General features: G+C 44.4%; 6 protein-coding genes across 7 annotated transcripts, besides 6 other annotated features; 4 read left to right on the forward strand and 2 right to left on the reverse strand.

Annotated features, from left to right (window-relative positions):
- Window positions 1-519: 519 nt before the first annotated feature.
- On the forward strand, window positions 520-1,596 carry TSTA_009560 (uncharacterized protein; the record flags this gene model as incomplete). The annotated part of the gene is made up of 2 exons (XM_002483023.1): window positions 520-764; window positions 801-1,596. 2 exons carry the CDS (start codon window positions 520-522, stop codon window positions 1,594-1,596), a joined length of 1,041 nt encoding a protein of 346 aa, XP_002483068.1.
- A 664-nt stretch (window positions 1,597-2,260) lies between these two features.
- Window positions 2,261-2,280: a microsatellite.
- A 1,165-nt stretch (window positions 2,281-3,445) lies between these two features.
- Window positions 3,446-3,691: a mobile genetic element.
- A 908-nt stretch (window positions 3,692-4,599) lies between these two features.
- TSTA_009570 (uncharacterized protein) lies at window positions 4,600-6,288 on the forward strand. Of its 2 annotated transcripts, XM_002483024.1 has the most exons (6): window positions 4,600-4,646; window positions 4,699-4,806; window positions 4,858-5,141; window positions 5,198-5,234; window positions 5,381-5,589; window positions 5,649-6,288. In XM_002483024.1, exons 1-6 carry the CDS (start codon window positions 4,637-4,639, stop codon window positions 6,231-6,233), a joined length of 1,233 nt encoding a protein of 410 aa, XP_002483069.1. In that variant the 5' UTR covers window positions 4,600-4,636; the 3' UTR covers window positions 6,234-6,288. The 2 variants fall into 2 exon arrangements, with proteins under 2 accessions (XP_002483069.1, XP_002483070.1); XM_002483025.1 differs by lacking the exon at window positions 4,600-4,646 and having other exon boundaries at window positions 4,676-4,806.
- Window positions 6,289-8,612: 2,324 nt separating this feature from the next.
- On the reverse strand, window positions 8,613-9,441 carry TSTA_009580 (glutathione S-transferase, putative; the record flags this gene model as incomplete). Its single annotated transcript, XM_002483026.1, has 2 exons — window positions 8,613-9,333; window positions 9,425-9,441. 2 exons carry the CDS (start codon window positions 9,439-9,441, stop codon window positions 8,613-8,615), a joined length of 738 nt encoding a protein of 245 aa, XP_002483071.1.
- Window positions 9,442-10,236: 795 nt separating this feature from the next.
- TSTA_009590 (short-chain dehydrogenase, putative) lies at window positions 10,237-11,173 on the forward strand (the record flags this gene model as incomplete). Its single annotated transcript, XM_002483027.1, has 3 exons — window positions 10,237-10,534; window positions 10,602-10,852; window positions 10,913-11,173. 3 exons carry the CDS (start codon window positions 10,237-10,239, stop codon window positions 11,171-11,173), a joined length of 810 nt encoding a protein of 269 aa, XP_002483072.1.
- A 485-nt stretch (window positions 11,174-11,658) lies between these two features.
- Window positions 11,659-14,867, reverse strand: TSTA_009600 (uncharacterized protein; the record flags this gene model as incomplete). Its single annotated transcript, XM_002483028.1, has 5 exons — window positions 11,659-12,333; window positions 12,491-12,605; window positions 13,085-13,707; window positions 13,927-14,589; window positions 14,838-14,867. 5 exons carry the CDS (start codon window positions 14,865-14,867, stop codon window positions 11,659-11,661), a joined length of 2,106 nt encoding a protein of 701 aa, XP_002483073.1.
- Window positions 13,243-14,577: a mobile genetic element.
- Window positions 14,868-16,545: 1,678 nt separating the features above from the next.
- Window positions 16,546-19,104: a mobile genetic element.
- Window positions 19,105-20,125: 1,021 nt separating this feature from the next.
- On the forward strand, window positions 20,126-21,042 carry TSTA_009610 (uncharacterized protein; the record flags this gene model as incomplete). The annotated part of the gene is made up of 2 exons (XM_002483029.1): window positions 20,126-20,182; window positions 20,344-21,042. 2 exons carry the CDS (start codon window positions 20,126-20,128, stop codon window positions 21,040-21,042), a joined length of 756 nt encoding a protein of 251 aa, XP_002483074.1.
- Window positions 20,653-20,732: a sequence feature (C-rich).
- Window positions 21,043-22,013: 971 nt separating the features above from the next.
- Window positions 22,014-22,999: part of a mobile genetic element that runs on past the window's edge.

Genomic DNA, 22,999 nt, shown 5'->3' on the forward strand with positions numbered 1-22,999 from the left:
AGGAAAGATTGTGACAGAAGGTGCCCCATTCAAACTTTCAAGCGTTGCAGAGATCGATGGCCTGATTGCAAACGGGACGTTCAAATTGTCTACTGAGGCGATGTGAACCTTAGAGATCTCTGCATTTTCAACTCCCGCTTGGTTAATGAGATCAAGGGGAAGAATGAGATCCCATATGAGAAATCATGCCTAGTCATCCAAGGATATAATGATGCCGGGAAAGCTGGGATCCTGACCTAAGCATCAACAATTCAATGGGCTAGCCAGAGGCTGTTAATATCCCTTATCCCTACTTTGCTAAGTATGGATATGGTTGTGAAGATCTGTGATATTACACAAGCATACACATAGGCCAAGACAAAGTTGCAATGTATTATTGTTGCTAACCTGCCCAAAGAAATGAGGGGTGAATATCTACCAGACTCACTACTATTGGTAGAAGAAGCTTTGTATAGTATTCCTGAAGCTAGCATTCATTAGTTTAGCACCTACCACAAGCATTATAAGATAAAAATAGATATGGAGACTTCTATGTACAATCCATATCTACTCGTGACAAAACTAGGCGCTGAGAGCTTCAGCCTAGTGGGCATGCAGACTAATGACACACTCATCATCGCAATAGAAAAGTTTGCTAGGGGTGAGGAGCAAGCACTACAGGAAGCGGGATTTAAAGCCAAACCCAAAACCCAATTGTTGCAGGATACTTCTTTAGAATTCAATAGCGCAAGGATTATTTTAGAGCAGGACAACGTTTTCATGCGGTAAAAAGGGCAAGCGATAAAGATAGAGCCGGTTAGAACAACAGATCGCGCGCAGAAGTACATTGAGCAACGGGCACGAAGGGCTTACCTCGCGTCTATCTGCCAACCAGAGGCTTCTTATGATCTTGCCGTCGCGGCCCAGTTGCAGGAGAAGGACCGATCTGAAGACAACTATTTAGCATTGAATAAACGCCTCATATGGCAAGCCGAGAATCCTGAACGAGGTCTTAGATTTATCCCTCTTGATCTAACAAAGGTAAAGATCATAATCTTTATCAATGGATCCTTCGCCAATAACCGGGATCTGACCTCCCAGATTGGCTTTATGATTACAATAGTCAATGAGGACTTCACCGAGGAAGGCCGTTTCATCATAACCGGGAATATGGTCCACTGGGCCTCATCCAAATGCAAGCGCGTCACTCGGAGTGTACTGGCCTCAGAAATCTATGGATTGTCGACTGGATTTAATCATGCAATCACTCTGGCTAGCACTGTCAGGATGATCACGGATCGTCTCAACATGCCCGCAATCCCTGTCGTAGTCTGCACCGATAGCTACTCACTATATGAGTGCCTCGTTAAGCTTGGGACGACCAAGGAAAAGCGTCTTATGATTGACCTTATGGCGCTTCGACAATCATATAAAAGACGGGAGATTGAGGAGATACGCTGGATCCATGGAGACAACAATCCTGCGGACGCTTTCACGAAGGCGAACCCAAATGGAGCCCTGAGAGACTTCATTGACAATAATAAATTGACAATTCATGTGGAGGGGTTCGTTAACAGAACCAAGCAGGACTTGGGGGTAGCCATTGACGTTGTTTGAGATTATTCTTGGTGGTTTCGTTTTGACCTTTTTGTCATGTGGATGGGTTGATAATCCTGGTCGTCCATTGACTGGTACGTGTATGTTTTTCTGCGTCGTTTTCGGGACAATTGAGACCTCGACTGCAATCCCATTTGTAAAAGAGATCCAGTGTTGGATGTGCGGGTGCAGTCGAGAGCTGGTCACGTGATATTGCTCACGTGACGCAGGCTACACGAAGGGATGATCTACCGCGTCGAGGTCAAAATAGCAAGAAGAGACAGACAATCAGAAGAATATGACTTTACCAATTGGTTACTAAGCTACTTGTATGCACATGTGCAGAAGCGAACCCACAATTACAAACAAATAATATTGTCGGTATAGCAATCTTGCCTATCTCGGCGCGGGAATGGGATATAGTTTATCCGTGCGCTATAGCGTACGGAGGATAACTACACCTCACCACCCGCATCCCCCTAGTTCTTAGGATTAGTCGCAATATTAGGAATTCAGTATTACTGGCTCAGTCAGCTTGTTGGATTAGCTGTCCTCATTAGATCTTGCGTAGATCTTGCGATCTAATGAAGGTAAGCCAACAAATATATAACGTATTTAACGGGTAAGTGACGCACCAAAATAGAATTTCCGCGCGATTCGACTTCGCCAAAGCCCACGAGGCCCACAACCCAACCCAACCCAACCAGCAAATGGGTTGGGCCATGGGCCCGGTTCTCGAGCCCATGATGGGCCTTGGGTTTTGCCTTTGGGCCCCGAACAGTGCAAACAGAGTATGAACGTAGCTGCATATTTTATGCATATTTTATGCATATTTTATGTATATTTCATGTAGATTTTTGCTTGTATTTTTGCGTATTTATTTTACAATGTTCTTCATACAAGAGCATCAATGTAACAACCAGCAGGCCTGACAGACTCGTTACGGTATGTATCAGTACCTTACCGGCATGGTGGGGAAAGTGCGGATACTTCAGCTGCCTATGGTCAAAGTTCAGCTGGTCATGATCAATCAAGGAACTATGAGACAACATGGAAACCTGTATATAAATGTCGGAATGTGAATATCAAACCCTACGCGTTTCGGCACCGGATTAGTTAGTCTGATGTGGCACGTGGCGTATATATCTAGCTAGCTATCCCCCGTCCCCCTCGCTCTTGGGCACTAGTCACAATATTAGGAATCAAGATAGCTTTATATTGTCAGGCTCGCTAGGCCGCTTCGTGTCCGCGCTTTACTACCGTCTATGCTTCGTGAGACGGACCGTAGTAAAACCAACAATAAACGATAGATGCTGCAACAGCAGAAGGAGATAGGTTTCAGTACATTGCTATTCCATACCCTACCTTGTGTGCTTGCCTTCAGTGAATCCTCTCGAACGTAGTTATACATATCCCTCGTAACGTTGTTACACGAACGCGTACACAATCTTGATTCTATATTATTTAACACGTCAATATGCCACCAATCACAATAAAAACAAAAGACTTAGCTGAGCAAGACTACTCTACAAAAGAAATTAAGCGGTACTCAACAAAAATCTCAAATACGCGCCAACAATCATAAATTGGCTCAATGTAATAGGAGGTTAGTCCGTTGGTTAGACAGGAGGAATTATCAATATGGCAGAAGGTCGTTCGGTGTCTTTGAGATGTTTATTAACAAAGGTACTGTTCCTAATGTACAGAGACTGAAGCTTGAGAAAAGAAAACAATCCTAGTTACAAGGAACCTCCTTCTTATGCATGCATGAGTCGTTCACAGGAGGCATCGCGTTGTCCACCTGGGTGGTGTTTACTTGTGGCTTATCATGGATATCATGTGTACTGTTTTAGACTTTTGGTACTGTTACACTCAATTTGAGGAGGAATCACTTGTCAAATGGATACTCGATCTAGATAAACGTGGATTACCCCCTCGGCACTCTCTTGTACGAGAGATGGCTAATTATCTTCTCTCATAACACGGAAATCAACAGGTTGGAGAAAAATGGGTATATAATATTGTCAAACATCGTCCAGAGATTGAATCAAAATTCTCACGGAAATACAACTATGAACGTGCTAAATGCGAAGATCCGAAGATAATCCAAGATTTTGATCGCGCACGAGAGGTTATACTGGAGTATGGATCTTACAGGTCTAAAAAGGCACCTTAGGTCATATATCTGGGCATCGAGATTTCAGCCCAATGTTTACCCCGCCAAAAGTGTCTATAAGGACCCGGTATTGAACCTGATGTATGAGACAGAGACAGAGACAACTGAATACACACAATCTTGCTAATCACTTCTTTTCTTTTCATCCTAGAAAAACACTCTTCAGGATTGGCCTGGAGTAAACCGACTAATCCGACAACAGGAAGCGATCGATATGCTCGGCCAAAGCTATTTGTATTTGTAACTTAACTAACTAACTAACTTAGTTACAAATACAATCAATTACGTAACAATACAAGACATCTTTCATGAACCAACTATGATTGATTCTCGCTGAAAACCGTGTTAGATTGGAATACGTACAATCTAACAGGGTCCACTTTAGATTCCCAACACTCACAAAAGTTGCCGTTTTTCTCAAAGCGGAAAGATAACTGAGCATTAATAATCAGAAATGCAGTCATTGCCATTATCTCTCCACCGTGTAGCGCATTTAACAGAGACGACAAGGCAACTTTTTGTTGATGCTTAACAATTTCTCTCAACCTACAGAGTCAAGGAATCAGTCTACAATGCAGGCGAATGCTTGTTGGGCTTGCAGAGGTACTGTTCCCTGTCCCTTGTCTTCTGAATGAGTGCGCTACTTACCCAAGTGCTACAGACTCCAGAGCAGTTTGCAACCGCGCACGGCCACGTTGTTCCAGGTGCACCAAGTCTAATAGACCATGTCGGTATGGGCTACGGCTGTCGTGGCCAAAGGCTACCAATACGAAGCGGAGCTTGACCTATTCCATCCAGGATGGATCTGAGACTGCAAAAAGTGTCTCCCCGGCGAGCTTTGTAAATGCGACATCATGGGATATCCAACTTCACCATTATCTACGGATGAATCAAGGTTGAGTCTCTCACGGAATTTGCTTATCACCCAACTAATGCTCCAGAAACAGGACTTGGTAGCCATGAGGGATTTACCTTTCAAAGACTCGATCTACCGATGGCGCTATCATGGCTCCCAATCAACCTAAGTTATGAGGAAAGTGAACTTCTTGACCACTGTAAGTGTAATACCATTATTTTGTAGGATTTGACCAAGCTAATCCTTGTAGTTATATGTACGGCGTCTTCCACACTGGCTATTTTCGACCCTGACAGGAACGAATTCTTGAGTCTTTTGGTGCGCCTAGCTCTTTCAGATAGTGCACCCTCTTCGATGGCCGTACTACAATCAGCGTTGGCGCTCTCGTCCTTTCACCGGCATGGTTTGCAAGGAGATGTTTTTCGATTCAAAGCGCGCGCTCTTCGTACACTAATCACATCTTGCACTCCCTCTATTGAAAGTTCCACGGTGGTTCAACATATTGCAGCTAGTATGATACTGTGCCACCTTGAGGTATGTTCGATCTTGGGTCTATATCTTTTTTGAACAAACACTTACCAACGCTCAAGATGCTCGGAATGCCAAATGCAGTATCCCTTTGGTTCTGTAAGTGATGTGTGGTCTATTTGTTTCTACCTGCTTAGCCTGAAATGATGAAGCCGGTCGTACTGTGTTAGTTCTTGTGCTGCCTTGTCATGAAATAGGTGACCTAACTCTTCAAAGACATTGCTTAACTGGGTTTTGCATTCCAGGTCATTTGAGCGAAGCTAAATATCTAATCGACAACGCAGGCGTTGACAGCCAATATTTTCAACGCGAATTTTCCCGACTTCTAGGCTGGGTGGAGTATCATATGGTCATGAGCCGGTTTAGCATCCGACACTGGTATATAAAGGAAGAGTCTATTAAAGGAATCAAAAATTCCGTGCCTGTGGACCAGGGTACTTGCCAGTTACGAAAGGTTAGGCCAAAGGATATGAAAATTTCTGTTAGCACCGTCATTCTTCTAACACGAGATAGGTTAAAGATGTATCGTACTGCTCACATGAAATTCTTCGATATTTGAATATTATGTTCGAGATGATTCGACAACCGACAGACTTACTATACCACAGCAACGAATACGAAAATTCCTTGCGTTGCCTCGAAAACAGGATAGCCAATATTGTCCCGTCGGCACCAGAAGGTATATCGGATACCATGTCAGGCCTGAGCACAGCCTGGGTGGCTACAATAGAACTTTTCAAACTAGCTGCTCTGATTTACCTTAAGAGAGCATCGCGGAACTTTTCAGGGACCTCTCCTCAAATTGACGCAATGGTTGAGAGGGCGTATATACTTCTCGATGACCTTGAGGCCGTCAGTCTGGCCTTTCCACTGCTGATTATTGGATGCGAGGCTCGGACAGATGAGCAGAGAATGAGAATTCTAGAGCACATTGAAAGAGCAATGACGACCTCGAGTTTGAGTAGCCTGCATGGATTACAAATTATTCTCCAGCAGATATGGGTTCAGGACGACCTTGCTCTTGATTATGAGCTAGACTACTTGAATAGGTTGGACGCTGTAATAACTTCGTACCGGATTATGCCGAGTTTTGTCTAATATAGGAAGTTCTCGGATTATTGAATATGATGGATAATAGGAGACTCCATTCCTTGAAAATGTTGCTTCGTGGATTCTACTATGCTTCATACCGGATCTTTACAAAGATTCTTATTCGTGAGGCCGTGCATGCAGTAGGTGAAAGATGACCGTCATGGATACTTTTTAATCAATTGACTTTAATCAATTGACAACAATATCTTATTACGTATTGGTTTTTATTTATATCTCATAGTGGTTTATTCATAGTTGTAAAGTAGTGTATATATTTATAGCTGACCATTCCTTAAATCTTTCCTAATAACATTAAAACGTGCATATGCTTGATTCATAACACCCAGTAAAGCAGTGATCTTTCGAGAATGCCACAAAACCGAGATGTGCATGATGTAGACTGAGACTGCAGCGCCAGCGCTGTTCTACCATTAGCTTCTGTAATGTATGTTACTGTGGGTTGGCTTATAAAGCCAATAAAACAATGTACGTACGTCCGTACACGCGCTTCAGGTGGTACTCCAAGTACTATGGTCAAATGTATTCAATCGTCTGTTCTCTTCTCTTAATGAGGCCCCGACGCGGTCTATATAGTCCTTGCTTGACGAGGTCACGTGTACCTTCACGTGACCTCTCCTTGGTATTGGAAGTTTTCCGTACTAGTTCTAACTGGGTTAGGCCAACCAAAGAAGTTTCTTAGTGTTGGTTTAGCTACGTCCCGTATCACGAAGCGTAGGATATCGTAAGCTAGGGCGATCCAACTGCCCTACGTGGTGAGCCTTGCTATATAGCACGAATGTAATATTATAAAAGACTGACACCCGAAACTAGGGGGGCCGGGGTGCCTAGATACATTATATGGTGTTGGTCGCTCTAGCGCACGGAGAATAGTAACCCCGACCAGTTCGCGTACGAATCGACGGCGTGCTACAGCGCCGTATAGTGATTCGTAAGATCGCTATTCAAACAATGGCAAAATATTTGAAGTTGATAGGCTGGTATATGGGATCCGTGCACCATACTAACGAAGTTACCTGGGTAGACCATAGTACAGTTCTTTTTTACACTATACTCCGTACAGAGAAGTGCAAATGTCACGGACCTGGATCCACCTTAGTTCTAACAGCGGTGCGTCGTGATACGTTAGGATAATTGAACCTCGCACAGGTTCCAACCAATAAAGTAGTGGAGCGTGATGGATCGTATGTAACGAAGTATCGAACGGTAATGGGACGGTGACTGAGAATAGTAACAAACTAAGATAGAAGAGATCCCCCGTACAGCCTGGTGCCCGTACGAGTTTAGAATGCCTTGCTGACTCTCACTGTTGTATTCAAGTGACTTATGTCAAAGAGCTATGAAGAACTAAATACATGATGGTAAAAGAGCGTCCTTATATATCCAGTCCTCCCTATTTCGTAGTATGAATATCGTAGTATCGTAGTGTACTATCTTGCACCTTACTACGATACTATCTTTCCTATCCAATCAGAGATTGGAGTTTCGTAGTGTCCTTATCTTCGATAAGATAACGGTATATCTTTCTTATCGTCACGTGACTCCTGTCCCCTGATTGCACAGTACGCCTTACTGTTCATGACTGGTACTGGTTTCTTCTTGTAATTTGAGACCTTTCCTTTTCCGTAGTAGTACCTTTTAGCGTCATGCAGTTCAGCTTCGTAACAGCAAAACCAGCTTCACCAATTTGCACTCTTATGCCCCACCGCCAAGACGCTAGCTTAAGGAATGGATATATCTAAATATAGAAGATATATATATTTGGATTCAATCAAGAAAACTTCGCCTTCTATCTAGGAGTTTTATCTTGAGATGGATGAGCACAATCTTCTGTGTATTGCTCTAACTAACAGATGTGAGCGTGTTGTTGGGACCAGGAATAATCTCGCTAGCGAGCGAGGTTATTGTTAGATAACTAGGTGTCGACAGGACGATACCTCTGACCCTAATTAAGAAAGTGCACATCGCCAAAATGCCCCTTGATACCAATCAACTACAGTGGTCAAACCTGTATAGTTTCATGTTTGTGACTCGGATTCTTCGCTTTGCCTTAGCTGAAATTCCTGTTGTTATTTCCCTTACTTCTCTGAGGCCGCATTGGAATATATAAAGACATAGAATCACCCTCAATTCTTAGAAAGAGGGAGGGGGGAATACATACAATTTTGCTTGTTAATTCTACTTCCAATACGAACACTTTCCACGTAGCAAAGCTAGGAATCATTGCCGAATCTGCCCCCACGGATTAGTAATAATCCAACAGTTATATCCAAATCCCAACGGCGCTAAACTACGTGCGGTAGGCGGCGCTGCAGAACTACAGGTGAAGGGACTTCCTGTCAACATTTTATCTACCATGACATAGCCTTATTTCCCTTCAGCAGCCGCGGCCTTTGCTTTATCATCAATGGTCTTGGCAATAGCCGGGCGAGCCTTGATATGGTTCAACCAGGAATTAACATGCGGGAAGTTCTTCTTGAGATCCATTTCATTCGACCAGAAGAGCGCAGCCACCTCGAACCACGGCACAAAAGCAGCATCGACATAGCTGTACTTGCCGCCAACGAGGTACTCCTTGTTCTGGAGTGATCGGTTGAGCACGCCCGAAACACGACGGATTTCGTTAACATAGCGCTCGACCGCACTGGGCACCTTCTCGGGGTGATAGATCGTAAACCAGGCGGCCTGCCCGAAGTACGGTCCCTGGCCGGACATCTGGTAGTGTAGCCACTGCTTGCTTTCGTAGTACTCCTTCGAGCCAGCGGTGAAGCTGATGGTGTGTTGCTTGTCGTATGTGTCAACCAGGTACTCGAGGATAGCGCCGGACTCCCAGATGGTGATGCCGGTGTTCGGATCCTCGAGGGCTGGAACACGACCGTTAGGATTGATAGACTCGTAGGGTTCCTTCTTTAGGTCACCAAGATCGACCAACTTGGGCTCGTAGGGAACCTTGAGCTCTTCCAGGATCATGAGGACCTTCCAGGGGTTGGGCGTGCCGGCATGGCCCCGGAGGGTCCAGAGAGTGAGAGTTTTGAGAGACATGGAGAGTGAATGAATGATTGATTGTGTCGGAACGTGAATATCAAACCTAGCGCGTTTCGGCACTGGATATCAGTTAGTCTAACGCGGCACGTGCGTGCCGCGTATATATGTAGTTAGCCACTCCCCGTCCCCCTTACTCTTGGGGGGCAGTCATCAATATCAGGAATTCCATACCATATTGATCAGGCTCGTCAGCTTGTCGGAATAGCTGTTCTACGTGACTAGTGCTAGCGACCTAGACGTAGATAAACCGACAGATTGATTGGGAGGAAGAGAGTTCGATACAGAGACTACAAGGATCGAGTGCTGCTCTGCCTAAAAGTACCAGTATACTTCAATGGCCTGAACATCAGGACATGGATTATTCAGTTCGGCACCTGAGAAGACCGAACGCTTGGTAAGCTGGATAGTTAATTGTCTCTTGTGATTTTCATCAGCGTTTATTCGGCCTTAGTTATCAATACAGACCACAAACTATACAGCAACCGCCTGGTCCTCGGGACGTCGATTGGTCATTGGTCATCAATGCAAACAGCACAAACATGATGCAAACAAAACTTGGAGAGGGGATTAATAATTGCGAAGCGTAGCGAACCATTGGTCTTTAGTCATCAATACAAACAGCACAAACTACGATGCAAACAAAACTTGGAGAGGGGATTAATAATTGAGAAGCGTAGCAAACCATTGGACCAGGGGCGCCGACAATCCTGCCCCTGATATTCATAATCAACAGGAGCGGGGGCCGCATAGATAGAACAATATTGCTTTCCCGGCTTTTTATAACTTGATGATTTATAATAGCATCTATTTAATATATATAAAATCAATACTAGCAGCTCCATACAACCAGATCTGTCATATATAAACATAGCTTCTTGCCAGTCCGAGTTTGGAACTAGCTCTGTGATCCTTTCCTTCGATAGCTTTCTTTGCTGATTTTCTGGATATGTCGGCCGACACACTCTCACTTGAGGGAAAGACTGCTTTGGTTACAGGTTCTGGCAGAGAGACTGGCATCGGCGCCGCTATTGCCAGAGCTTTGGCCCGGAACGGCGCGTCTGTAGCAATTCATTATGTGTCGGAAGGCTCCAAGGCGCGGGCTGAGAAGGTAGCGATTGACATCAATAAAGAGTTCGGCACCAAAACCACCGTCGTACAAGGAGGAGTAGAAAATTATGATAGTGCAAAGAACATGGTTGAGCAAATTCTGAAAGCATTTGGCGTCAATCACATCGATATTCTCGGTATGCTATGGGCGGCGTGATGTTCTTTCCGGGTAGTTGGACAAGACTGATTGGCTATTTGTTCCAGTCAACAACGCAGCGGCTGCACGTAACACACCTCTCTTGGAGGTTAAAGAAGAGCAGCTCGAATATGAATTCGCCGTCAACGTCTTCGGCGTGATTTACATGACACAAGCTGTTGTTGGAGTAGGTCGAATGCCTCAAGGCGGCCGTATCGTCAACATCGGCTCTATCGCCTCGAAAATTTTGGTCCCACCCCCTGTATATGGTGCGACAAAAGCTGCAATGGATGCCCTGACAACGTTGTGGGCTGGCGAGGTAAGCTTTCTTTGGTGCTTTTCCTCCCTACGCTCGACCATCTAACGAAATGCCGGACAGCTTGGCAAGAGCCATGGGATTACCGTCAATACACTCGCACCCGGTCCAGTTCCTACAGATATGTCGAAAGCGTATCTGGTGGCCCCTGACGGGTCTCCAACTGCGCTTCAGCTCTCTATGTATGAACAGACGCGAGCTGCAAATCGCCTCGGGTCAGTGGAGGATCTGGCTGATGCTACACTACTGCTAGTATCAGAAAAGAGCCGGTGGATCACCGCACAGTTTATCTCAGTTAGCGGAGGAATTACCGGGACTATGTAATCTGAGGGCTGAGTTGACGCGCCCACTTGACTAAATCAATGTGGCCATTTCGTTTAAAGTTCCCAACTTCGCGTGCTCTTCTCAGGGATCGCAGGTATCTTTCATGCTGGCTGTTATTAAGTGCTCCTGAATATGTACAACGAGCCTTGAAATAGTACCGTCATATTCACTCTGGAAAGCTTCCTTATTCAAGTGGTTTTGTAGAGGCTCGGTAGACCTAATATGGAGCTTTGAATGGTGAAAGCACACTGATGTTTTCTTGCCATGTCTGGGGGTGGGCAAGAATTCGTCTAGTGAATCGCATTTTTATTGAGACATTCGTCACTATGGAGAGCAGAATGCTCATGACGTAATGTAGACAGGTCTAACTATTTAACATTAACTACTAGTACATCACTGAGGAAATAATAAAATAAGAGAAGAATAGCAGAAGACGAAATAAAAACAAAGCACAGTAGAACACTTTTCGAGCAAATAGCAGCTAACTAGCTGCGCCTTTTGATGTCCTTAACACGATCATCCATCCATTGACGCAGTCTAAAATGTTTTTCCTTGACTTCTTCCTCAAGATATGATTTCCCTCCAGCATGCAACCAAGTTTTGATCACTTGATCGCAGTCCTTAATCCATTCCTTTTTCTCCTTAGGGAATTTGTCTTCCCATATCCAAACCTTTTGTAGTATTCCTCTTTTATTTAGGAGGTCCACCACCTCTTCCGGGACGGTTGCGATTATAGGTCGTAGCTTGCCTATAGAGATCCCGTAGGTTATGCCAAATCCTTCAGATGCATTTTGCACCCGGGTAGTCTCACCAAGCTCTTCAAGAAACTCAATCGCTCTAATAGCATATTTGATGTCTCCACCATGGATGATGACATTCCTTGTATAACGAGACTCCGCACCCCTCTTTCCAGCTGTCCATTCCAGCTCATTTGCATAAGCCGCCAGTAGTAAGTACTCGCTCTCTTCGATCCTTTCTCGTTGCTCCTCGATATTTCTCTGTTGTCTCTTTTGTTCTTTTTCGGACTTCTTCAGTTGCTCCTTGAATCCCCTCAGTTCTTCATGCATGTCATGTAGAAGTTCAATAAGATTATGCCCTTCACAATTTCCAATTCGTCTCGGCTCTGGATCCATCGTTATTTCGTCTACTGGGAAAATGTCCTGAGAAAGTTTTCGAGCTCGTTTGTGGGGTCTGATAGAAGCTGACGGGGTAGGGAGATTGACATGGTTTTATAGAGTTACTGACCATTTTTCGTTGCCCTTATACGTTGTTAGAACCCTTCCGAGAAAAATGAATAATGAGCTTTGAGATGCTTACCTCTCCAATCTTTCTCCTCCTTTGAGGAGGCCCATCCTCATTCACCGCGACGGCTTGACTTGGACACCGAATCATGATTTCAAAGTCGGTGACTTCTTGGTTTCGGTTCTTTGTCCTTGCTTTTTGCTTTCAAGGGATTGATAGGGTCTTTCCGGAACATCACTGGACCTCAGTCTCATTGAGGAATGTTTGAGAAATCAAACTTTAGGTGTTTAGGTTAAGGAAGTTTATGAATTTATAGATACCAGTGCGATTGGCTTTCTCTCCTGAAAAGGTAAGAAGGGGTATAATTCTTTATTCATATAGCTTTGGCAAATGCTAAGAGGGGATATTCTTCCAGTTTCATCTAATGTGAGACTCTTTTGAATGCTGTGATATTGCACAAAGAGTTTCTTTAACACTTTGATAGATGCAGTACAGTCTGTGTGTGTGTGTGAATTCATACCCTGACCCCTCGCCGAAGCGATATGCAGGATACCACTATCTAATCCTTATCTATGTCTATGTACATCAATCTATTACATAAAGACGAATTTAGAGCCTCGTCACGGCCTATGGTGGCCAACATGCCTGGTACTCTGTCAGCGGCCCTACGGCGCCCGGCTTTGAAACCTCTGTGATGCCTCTGCAAAGTCGAGTACTGCACCTAAGATGCTACCGCCTTGCATATCACCCTCCTTACCTTGCTTACCTTGAGATCCTCCTCCCAGCATGTCCGAGATATTGTTAAATGCAGTCCCGATCTTCTTCCGTAGTTCTTGTCGTATGGTCTTCAATTTGGGACAGTGAATCAGGACGTGAACCACTGTTTCTATCGCTCCACATTCACACTTGTCATCCTCTCTATGGCCATGTAGTTTGCCATGTGTTGCTAGCCATGAGTGGCCGGTTCGGAGTTGGGTGAGCAGGTAGGCTCGATTGCGTGGTAGCGAGCCATACATTCTCCGGGTACGAACTGCGGGTAGATTTCTATCTATCCGCCGAAGGTGGCCACCGTTCTTGGACGTCTTCCATCCCCGTTCCCATTCTTCTTGGATTCGGTTGCGGATGAAACCTTTTTCTCGTGAGAGAAGATGTTGGAAGGGATGTTCTTTGTCTAGGCCAACTGCTTCTTTAGCCAGTCGATCGGCCGCCTCGTTTCCCGGGTCACCACAGTGTCCTGGTACCCATTGGAGTCGGAGCGGAATTCCCCGTGCTTTTAACTCCCGAGCTGATTGCTGAACCGCTTAAATAATCCTCTGGCCCGACTTGTTCCGTGCATTCGAGATAGCCTGTAATGCTGACATGCTATCACTGAGGATAGTTGCTGGTTCCTGTTGGCTTGCTGTGGTGTCCCAGTTTTCTAACGCGATCTTAAGGACAAGGCTGATAGCATAGTATATTGCCATGAGCTCAGCTGCATATACTGACTAGTATTCCATGGAGCCAATGCAGACTTTCCGGTGTTGGATGATGTGCTGGTTCTGATCTAGGGCTACCGCTGCAGCTCCTAGAACATTCTGTTGGCCTGATGCATCCGAGAAGACTGTGATACCGGCTGCTTTTTGTCTAGCAGATGCTTTCTCTTTAGCTTTGTCGTGGTCTGCTTCAATGTCGATTTCTATAAATGCTGGTGTCTGCCACGGTGGTGGGGGTGTTGGATCAATTGTCTCCAGAGCCTGGAGTCGAGTGAGGTTCATTGTCCGCAGGGTCTCTGCTAGAGGAAATCGAGGTCCACTTCCTATATGGTTGCTCCGCGTTGCTGCTCGGGTCACTACTGTATGGCCTGGGTGATCCTCTGGAAGGGTGCTGAGGCGGGCAGCCACTATTTGGGCACGTTGTTTAAGTCGTAAATTGGTTGGAAGCACATAGGCTTCCACCTCTAGGGCTGCCGTGGACGCCGTCTTGAAGGCAGAGAGAATGCGAATAAGGGCGGTTCGTTGCACAGTTCCCAGCGTTCTCAGGTGTATCTTATCCTTTAGTGGGTTGTGCCAGACGGTGGATGCATAATCCACGATTGGTGTCACGCATGCTTGGTAGATTTGTCTCATCTGCTCTGGGCGGAGGTGTCTCAGTCCCCCCAGGGCGATATTCACCTGGGTTGCTCGCTTGACTGCTTGCTGATGCAGTACAGTCGCATTAGAAATCTCCTTCCCAGGTGTACATACATAGAATGCTTTTCAAACCCTAACATGAAACATAACTAAACCATATGCGGTTAATGCGTTACTTTGAGTATGTTTCGAAGCTGAATAGTATAATACCGTACAGAAAACCACCTCTAGAAAAAAGTATTGATACAGTACCAAAAAATATAATGTTTCTTCATGATGTCACACTCAATCTCTAGGCAACAACCACGTTCTACATGATCTCCTTCGAGGCTTGCTTGTGACATTTTTAGTGAAATTCCGCGCCGGGAGTCTCGCACCTTTTGCAACTAACAGATATATACAATTCGTGTATTTCCGACCTGTCCTCCTACAAGCCCCTTGTTTTACCGTAAGAACAGTGTGCTCTAGGAGACGCTAACGTCTCGTAAAGCTGGCCTGCTTTTAGTTAGGAGGAGATCAACATTGCCAATATAGATCAGGAAGATTCATTCATAGAGGACAACCTACGGGGATCTTTCTGATTATCGAAATACGATCTGCGTGATTAAAGGAGAGATCCCTGGGTAGCTGGGTTAAAGACGAAGAGGGCCGGAAGCGCGATGGAGGAAGATCCGGCCGTAACGACGCGCGTAGGACGCGTCGTAGTGCCGTCAACGAGAGCTCGAGAAGCTCTGGAAGGTGCTGACAGCACCGATGCCACCACTGCGACTAGGAGGACGACGTCAAAAGTGAAGCCAACTACAGTAAGGAAGGCTGCTAATCAGATTAAGGAGAGACAATGCGCTCAGAACGAAAACCAAATGATGCTTAGAAAGATATGTCAGTACTTGGAGGGCACCTATTAGGAGGTCAAAATTTTGAAAGAAACGCTCAGTAAATAGGAAAAAACCATCTAGGAACAAAACAACATGATCAAGGGACTACAGGCCCAAATAGAAGTAATCTAAAGCCAAGCTGCGGAAGACTGCAAGCAACTCTGGGAGCAGCTAGACACTATCGTGAAAGCATCAGTTAACGCAGCTCTTATGCAGACCAAATCACAGCCATCATTTGCAGACATAATTAACAGCCAATCTGTTCACCAGCAGGGTATACACCTAGGCCCTCTCGGCCCTCTAGTGCCTCCTACAATGGCTAATACACTATTCTGCATAATTGACACGTCTCGCGTTAGAGAAGAAGATAAAACTAAGGCGCAGATAGCTAACATTAGACAAATGATTAAAAAGGAGATACAGGGAAAAGAAGGAATGGAGACCTAGCGCTGTGCAGCAGTGATTAAGGATCCAAAGAATGCTGACCGAGTTAAAATTATTTGCAGATGGGAGGATGAGATCCTACATGTTAAAGAGGCTGCCTAAAAGTTAAATATACTAGGATGAAGGGTGTTACAAGACCAGCTCTACCCAGTTAAAATCAATAATGCTAACTGGACAGCAATCCTAGATATGGATGGTAATATCCTACCAGGAGCAGCCAAAGCCCTAGGGAAAGAGAATAATGTTGACATTGCCAAAATCATCTAGCTTAGTAAGAGGGACTCTAATAAAGTGTATGGATCTATGGTGGTATATATTACCAAAGGGACAGATGCTAAACGCCTGCTAGAAGGCAACTACTTTAATATAGTAGGAGAATCTGTATACACTCAAGCCTTTAAACCACACATAGGACCATTCCAATGCTATAACTGCTAAGAGATAGGACATAAGACTTTTTCATGCAAAAAGACTTAGATATATGGTAAATGTGTAAAGGAGGGACACCATCACAGTACTTGCCACGCCCTAGTCCTAAAATGTATTCCTTGTAGAGGACCTTACAAGTCATTTAGTAGAAACTGTTAGGTTTACCTCTTATAATCTGATGCATAAATTATTTTGCATTCTACAACTGAATGTTAGTAAACAAGACATAGTATAACAAAGCCTAATAAATAATGATAAAATCAGAGACTACAGAGTAGTGGCAGTATCCAAACCATACGCATGGGTAATCAAAAATACTATGGTGATAAGCCCAATGGGACACTACTACTGGGCAAAGATGATACCTATAGAGAGACATGATGGAAGATGGCTAATTAGAAGTATGCTTTGAGTTCAGAGTGATATCGAAGCTGAACAGATCCTGGAAGTATCTCCAGATCTAACAGTCACGATACTACAACTCCTAGACCAGGCAGTGCTAGTAGTGTCAGTCTATATAGAGGGGAACAGTGAGAAAGCATTAACATCCACTATTAGATTGCTACGCAGCCTAGTAGCGGATATCCAGGGTAGGGGAGGAACACGGACAGATGTGTTGATAATAGGAGACTTCAACAGGCATGACCAACTCTGGGGAGGAGACGAAATATCTTCTGCGAGACAGGGAGAGGCTAATAATCTGATTGACTATATGAGCGGAAACTCTCTACACAGCCTCCTACCTAGAGGCACGAAAACATAGCAATTAAGGGATAGAGAGACAACAATCGACTTAGTACTAGCATCAACGGAGCTAGCAGAAGAGATGGTACAGTGTAGCATATACTATACAAACCATGGATTAGATTATCAAGCAATTGAGACGGAGTTTGACATATCAGTTCCAGATCGACCAGTCAATGAGAGGCTACTCTTGAAAAATGCGCCTTGGGTTGAGATTAGATCCAGAGTAGACAGCAATCTACAGGCGGTTCCTCTAGGCAGCTGTATACAAGAGCAGACGGACCGTCTCATGATAGTGGTCATGAAAGCAGTCCTGGAGCTAACACTGAAAGCAAAGCCCTCACCATACGCTAAGCAATGGTGGACAACAGATCTAACATAACTTCGCTATATATACACCTACTGGAGAAATCAGGCTAGATCTCAACATAGAAGAGGAAATGCAAATCTGGAGCTTAAACAACAGGCCAAAAATATAGTAAAAGAATACTATGATGTAATCCAGAAATAGAAGAAGGCACACTGGAAAGACTTCCTTACTAATGATACTAATATATACTAGGCAACTAAGTATCTAAAGCCCAGTGGGAGCTTATTCAGTAATAAAATACTACCATTAATATGGTCAGATAGATCTACTACTAAAGATAAAATGGAACAGGCTAAAGAGCTACTTGCTATGTTCTTCCCACCTCTCCTAGTAAGAATTGAGGATGAGAGATTTTAGCAACAAAGAGAGCTAATATACATGCTAAACCTAACTATGAAGGAGATTAAGCGAAAAGTGTTTAAAGCTAAACCATAGAAAGCACCCAGAGAAGATGGCCTGCCAGTAATGGTGTGGAAATAGCTCTGACCAGTGGTCAAAGATAGGGTATTCTTTATCTTCTGAACATCACTTAAAGATAGTGAAATCCCTTCTCAATGGCGGAACGCTAAGATTATACCACTTAAAAAGCCAGGGAAGAATAACTACGCACTAGCTAAATCATGAAGGCCTATATTGTTGCTCTCAACACTAGGTAAAATACTTGAAGCGGTTGTCGCAGAGAGGATATTATATGCTGTTGAAGAGTTCGGCTTATTACCTACAAACCATTTTAGAGCGAGGAAGAGGCGCTCAGCAGAACAAGCGTTGCTACTACTCCAGGAAGAGATTTATAAGGCCTAGAGGAACAAAAGAGTGCTTAGTATGATCAGTTTCAATGTTAAAGGCGCATACAATGGAGTCTACAAGGAGAGGCTACTGCAGAGACTCAAGACAAGAGGGATACCAGAGTATATAGTTAGGTAGATTAATGCTTTTTGCTCTAACCGCACAGTAACTATTGTGGTCAACAGGCTAACAAGTGAACAAAAAGAATTATTACAAGCAGGCTTACCGCAAGGATCGCCACTATCCCTAATGCTGTTTCTGTTCTTCAATGTAGATCTAGTGTAACACAGGATCAGTGCCTCAGGAGGATCAATCGCCTTTGTGGATGACTTAATAGCCTGGGTAACAGGCCCAACTGCTGAGGCAAATCGATCTGATATTGAGGCCATAATTAATAGCATTCTTGACTGGGAGAAGCGAAGTGGAGCTACTTTCAAAGGTGAAAAGACAGCTATTATACATTTCACTTGAAAATTAGATTGGTCAAGCAGAGCCGCATTCATGGTCAAAGAAGAGTTAGTTGAACCGAAAGAGTATGCTAAGATTCTTAGGGTAGTTATGGACTCTCAACTACGCTATAAACAATACATTGCTCGAGCAGCAATAAGAGGGCTAAAGGTCACCATGGTACTAAGAAGGCTGAAGGCACTCTCCCCACCAACTGTAAGGCAACTATTCACAGTAACAGTGGTATCTATAATAGACTACGCCTCTAGTGTGTAGATGCATGCCTGCAAGACACATGGAACGCAGTATCTAAATAGAGTGCAGAAGATAGAGGGTATAGCAGTTATGGGAGCCTTTTAGACAGTTGCGACGGCAGTCATAGAAGCTAAAGCAAATATTCACTCATTTAAGGAGCGACACACAGAGAAAGCAACAAAACTGTGGACTGATATCTATATATTTTCTGGAACAAACCCACTAAGGAAGCTGAGGGTCATATTAACTCAGAGGTTTTCCTCTCTACTATAGAGTATAGCGCAAACACTAGGAAGAGATGCAACAGAAGGTATGAAAACCATCAACGCGTACGCGGTGTCACCTTGGACAGATCGACTGCATATGAGAGGTGAACAGGATAGAGAGAAAGCTATTGAAATTACCAATAGTGCAGAAGAGATCTTATTGCCACTAGCTTGTCCGCTAAGGGTAACATAGTAGGCATGGGAGGAAGCATTAAGGATACCTAGGTTAACAGTACAGATAATGTACTGACTAGCTACTCTGCAACACTATCAAGTTAAATAGAATAGAACCCATACACAGCTGAGCTAGAAGCAATAGCTATAGGATTAAAATATATTCCGCCATGAGTCTTTAATAGGCAAGTGACTATCCTTAGCAGCAATTGATCAGCATTAGCTGCTATTAGATAACCACGTCAACAGTCTAGCCAGAGAGTAATTCAACAGATATATATAATAGCCCAGCTTCTTCGGGGAAGGGAAAATATAATCAGCCTACTTTGAGTCCTAGTATACACTAATTCTATATTAAGATTGAAGGCGAAAATGGCCGCTCAAAGATCAACAAGAGAAGGATGTGAACCAGAAAAGCAATCGTACCAGACTAAACCTACCGTAGTGAGACTTGCCATCGCTAAATAATAGCACAAGAGAGCCCTTCCAGATGAAGTGGGTAAATACTCAAAGACTATTGACTTAGCGTTGCCAGGAAAGCACACTAATAGCCTATATGATAGGCTGAAGTGGAAAGAAGCTGTAGTTCTAGCGCAACTCTGGACAGGAATGATTAGGCTTAACAGCTACCTAAATAGGATAGAAGCCGTAGAGTCAGACCTCTGCGCTTGTGGTTAGGCAAGCAAGACTATAGAGCACTTTCTATTTTGCTGCATAAAGTGGGTAGGAATGAGAGAAGGTATACTACAGTGTATAAAAACAAGAAGAGGGAGTCTATCTTTCTACCTTGGAGGAAAGTGTGACGGTCAGTAATGAGGTTATTCGCAGAGTTCGGTTTACGTAGTCACATGCTAGGGTTACGTAGGGGGGTTCGTGATTCTGTCACGTGATCACGACAATACATCTTGTTTGCAGATAGCCTCACATTCCTAGCCTTTCAAGGAACTCTTGCACAGATAGACGAACTCCCTACAATTGTTTATATCAAACAGTCAGAGGCCCAAACTCCTCACCCCTCTCTACCACCTAGCCACCAGAAGTGCGGCCTTTGACGCGTCTCAACGCGTCCGGCAACACTATGGCGCGTAAAGGCCCTGGTACAGATGGCCCTCTACAGACAGCCCTACTGGAATCAATGTCCGTAGCCACGACAAGAGCTTCTGAAGGACAGAAGATCTTCAGCCCTATAGCTGCATTCCTCGATAAACACCGCAGCCAAACTACCGGCCTGGCCCCTCACCTACTGAGAGCCCTTACCGCTCTAAGCGATGACCTCGCCTCAGTAGCCCAACGACATTTTAGCGCCTATATCAGCGGTATCTCAATGACCTCCATTCTACCTGCCCTGTCCCCTTCCCCTTCCCCTTCCCCTACTCCAAATTCCTTACCCCCTTCACCCCCTCCCTCACGTCCCCTCTCAGGTCTTGAACAGTCGACTTATGCGACTATTACCCAATATGCCCCGGTCAAATCAACTCCTACTACTCACTCCAAAGCCTATGTTAAAAAGCCTATGTCTCTAGTGAAACAACCCCCTCCTGACAACCGGCTCTTTGTACGCCTCCCAGCTAACCATACAGCTAGAAAAATAGAAGCCTACACTATCTACTCTAGCCTATGGTCTCAACTAAACTCAAACAGTTCAGCACTAAAAGAAGTTCAAGCTACAAAGACTAGTTTTGCACTATGTCTCTCATCCCCAGAAGCCCTCCTAACCCTTAAGGCCTAAAAAGAGATTATCTCTGCATTCTTTGTTAACTGCTAGATAGAACGCAGCTCCCAATGGGTCTCGTACCAAGTCACCAATGTGCCAAGGAAAGTTGGCCAAATCTTGGACAGTTAATACTCTCTAATCCCTGTCAATCCTACACTTCTGTCCTCAGAAATAAGCGAAACTACAGGGCTTAAGCCTACATCTATTAGTGAGACTACTTCAAGCACTATCAACCCTGATACTCCCTCCTCAAGCTAGTTTGTAAACTTCCCAGAAGGCATAAAAACACCACTATCTATCTAACTATGTCTTTTTGATACTATCACCAATGCTTGTCACCTCCCTAAGAAAATAACAGTTATTCAATGCATATGATACTGGAAATGGCATAATGCAAGATCCTATGCCCGCCCCTCTCGATGCCAGTTATATGACTCCTCAGAGCATACTAAAAAGAGCCATGCCAATCGCTGCACAGCCCTGGAATCTCATCAATGCCCTCCTAGATGCATACACTATCATAGACCACATCCAGCTGATTTCTCAGAATGCCTCCTGCGCCCTAAAGGCAATACTAAACATACTAAAGCTCAACAAACAGAGATCCACAAATCCTGCGCCACAAACCTTGCAAAAGCTCAAACTGAAGGAGGATGTAGCCCTCAGCTCTTCATAGGCACACAAGAAACATCTATGGCAATAGACGAGGTGCCATCTCAGACTCCAATCTATAAGATTATCTCTCCTTTCTGCTCAGTAACCCTCCCACCTCGCGCCCCAACTGAAGATCCTCCAATTACAGCTCATGCAGTCCACTTTACAACCCCTCAATCACAAAACCGGTTCGCCTCTCTTCTCGAATAGAAGCTATGATCTATCACTATCCAACTTAAAAGGCGCCTCTCAAAATCCTACAGTTAAATGTAGGGCACGCACCAGATGCACACAAAATAGCTCTCACATTGGCATACACTAGCAACATTAATATTATCCTAATCCAAGAACTATATACATTCAAAGATCTTAGCCAATAGATTACTAAAAAACACCCATCATATAAATGCTTCTCCCCAACTGACAGTTGGGCGGTAAGTAGCCGACCACAAGTCCTCACCTATGTTTAAAAGAAGAAGGGCATTCGGACCTCCTAGCTGCGCCCCTTCACAACTGATACCAAAGAGGCCTCGGATCTCCTATTCCTACAGATTTTTTCGCCCACAGGAAAGTCTGCTCTAATAGTTAACATCTATAATGCCCCAGCAGGCTCCATCAGAGCAGGTGAAGCTATAAAAGCTCTTACAACCCTGCCAGAGGCATATTTCCCTTAAGCAACGATACTTGCAGGCGATCTTAATCTACTACATAACAGATGGCAGCCCTCGCTACATCACAGCCCCACACCTTCTGCAGAGCCATTTATTAACTGGCTGGACCTCCAGGGTCTAGTACTCATCTCTGACATAGACTGTCCCACACATGAAAGGGGTAACGTGTTAGACCTTAGTTTTGCCTCAAGCCCTCTGGCACTCGCGGGAGCTAAAACTAGCATAGCGAGCCACTTAGATGCAATCTTAGATCATTAATCACTAATCACCACTGTACTATGGGATCAGAGATACAAGGAAACAGCTCAGAAACTGAGATTCAATACACTAGACCACACCTCCTTCCTCTCACTTCTCGCCTCTAATCTCGCTGGCACCGAGAGCTCAGCCGCAACAGAAGAAGATCTTGATGCCCTTACTAAAAAACTGACATCTACAATTCAAGGAGCATATAGAAGCTCTGCTAAGAGGACCATGACATAAGGTATAGAATAACTATGGTAGAACAAAGACTATAAGAAAGCTTTACATAATTACCGCTTAGGCCTCTGCTTAAAGATAGACTTCTACAGGATAACTAGATGGTCTTAACGACAATTTTGGCGAGAGAAGCTCTCTATGGTAACACAAATAAAGGATGTTTTTGA

Source organism: Talaromyces stipitatus, genomic scaffold (assembly GCF_000003125.1).
Source record: "Talaromyces stipitatus ATCC 10500 scf_1105507295549 genomic scaffold, whole genome shotgun sequence".
Lineage (NCBI taxonomy): Eukaryota > Fungi > Ascomycota > Eurotiomycetes > Eurotiales > Trichocomaceae > Talaromyces > Talaromyces stipitatus.

Bases quoted from the DNA above. Each gene is read 5' to 3' on its own strand.
- TSTA_009570 (XM_002483024.1), top strand. The intron at 4,807-4,857 runs GTAAGTGTAATA...TAATCCTTGTAG, and splicing joins AAGTGAACTTCTTGACCACT to TTATATGTACGGCGTCTTCC. The intron at 5,235-5,380 runs GTAAGTGATGTG...TTTGCATTCCAG, and splicing joins TGCAGTATCCCTTTGGTTCT to GTCATTTGAGCGAAGCTAAA.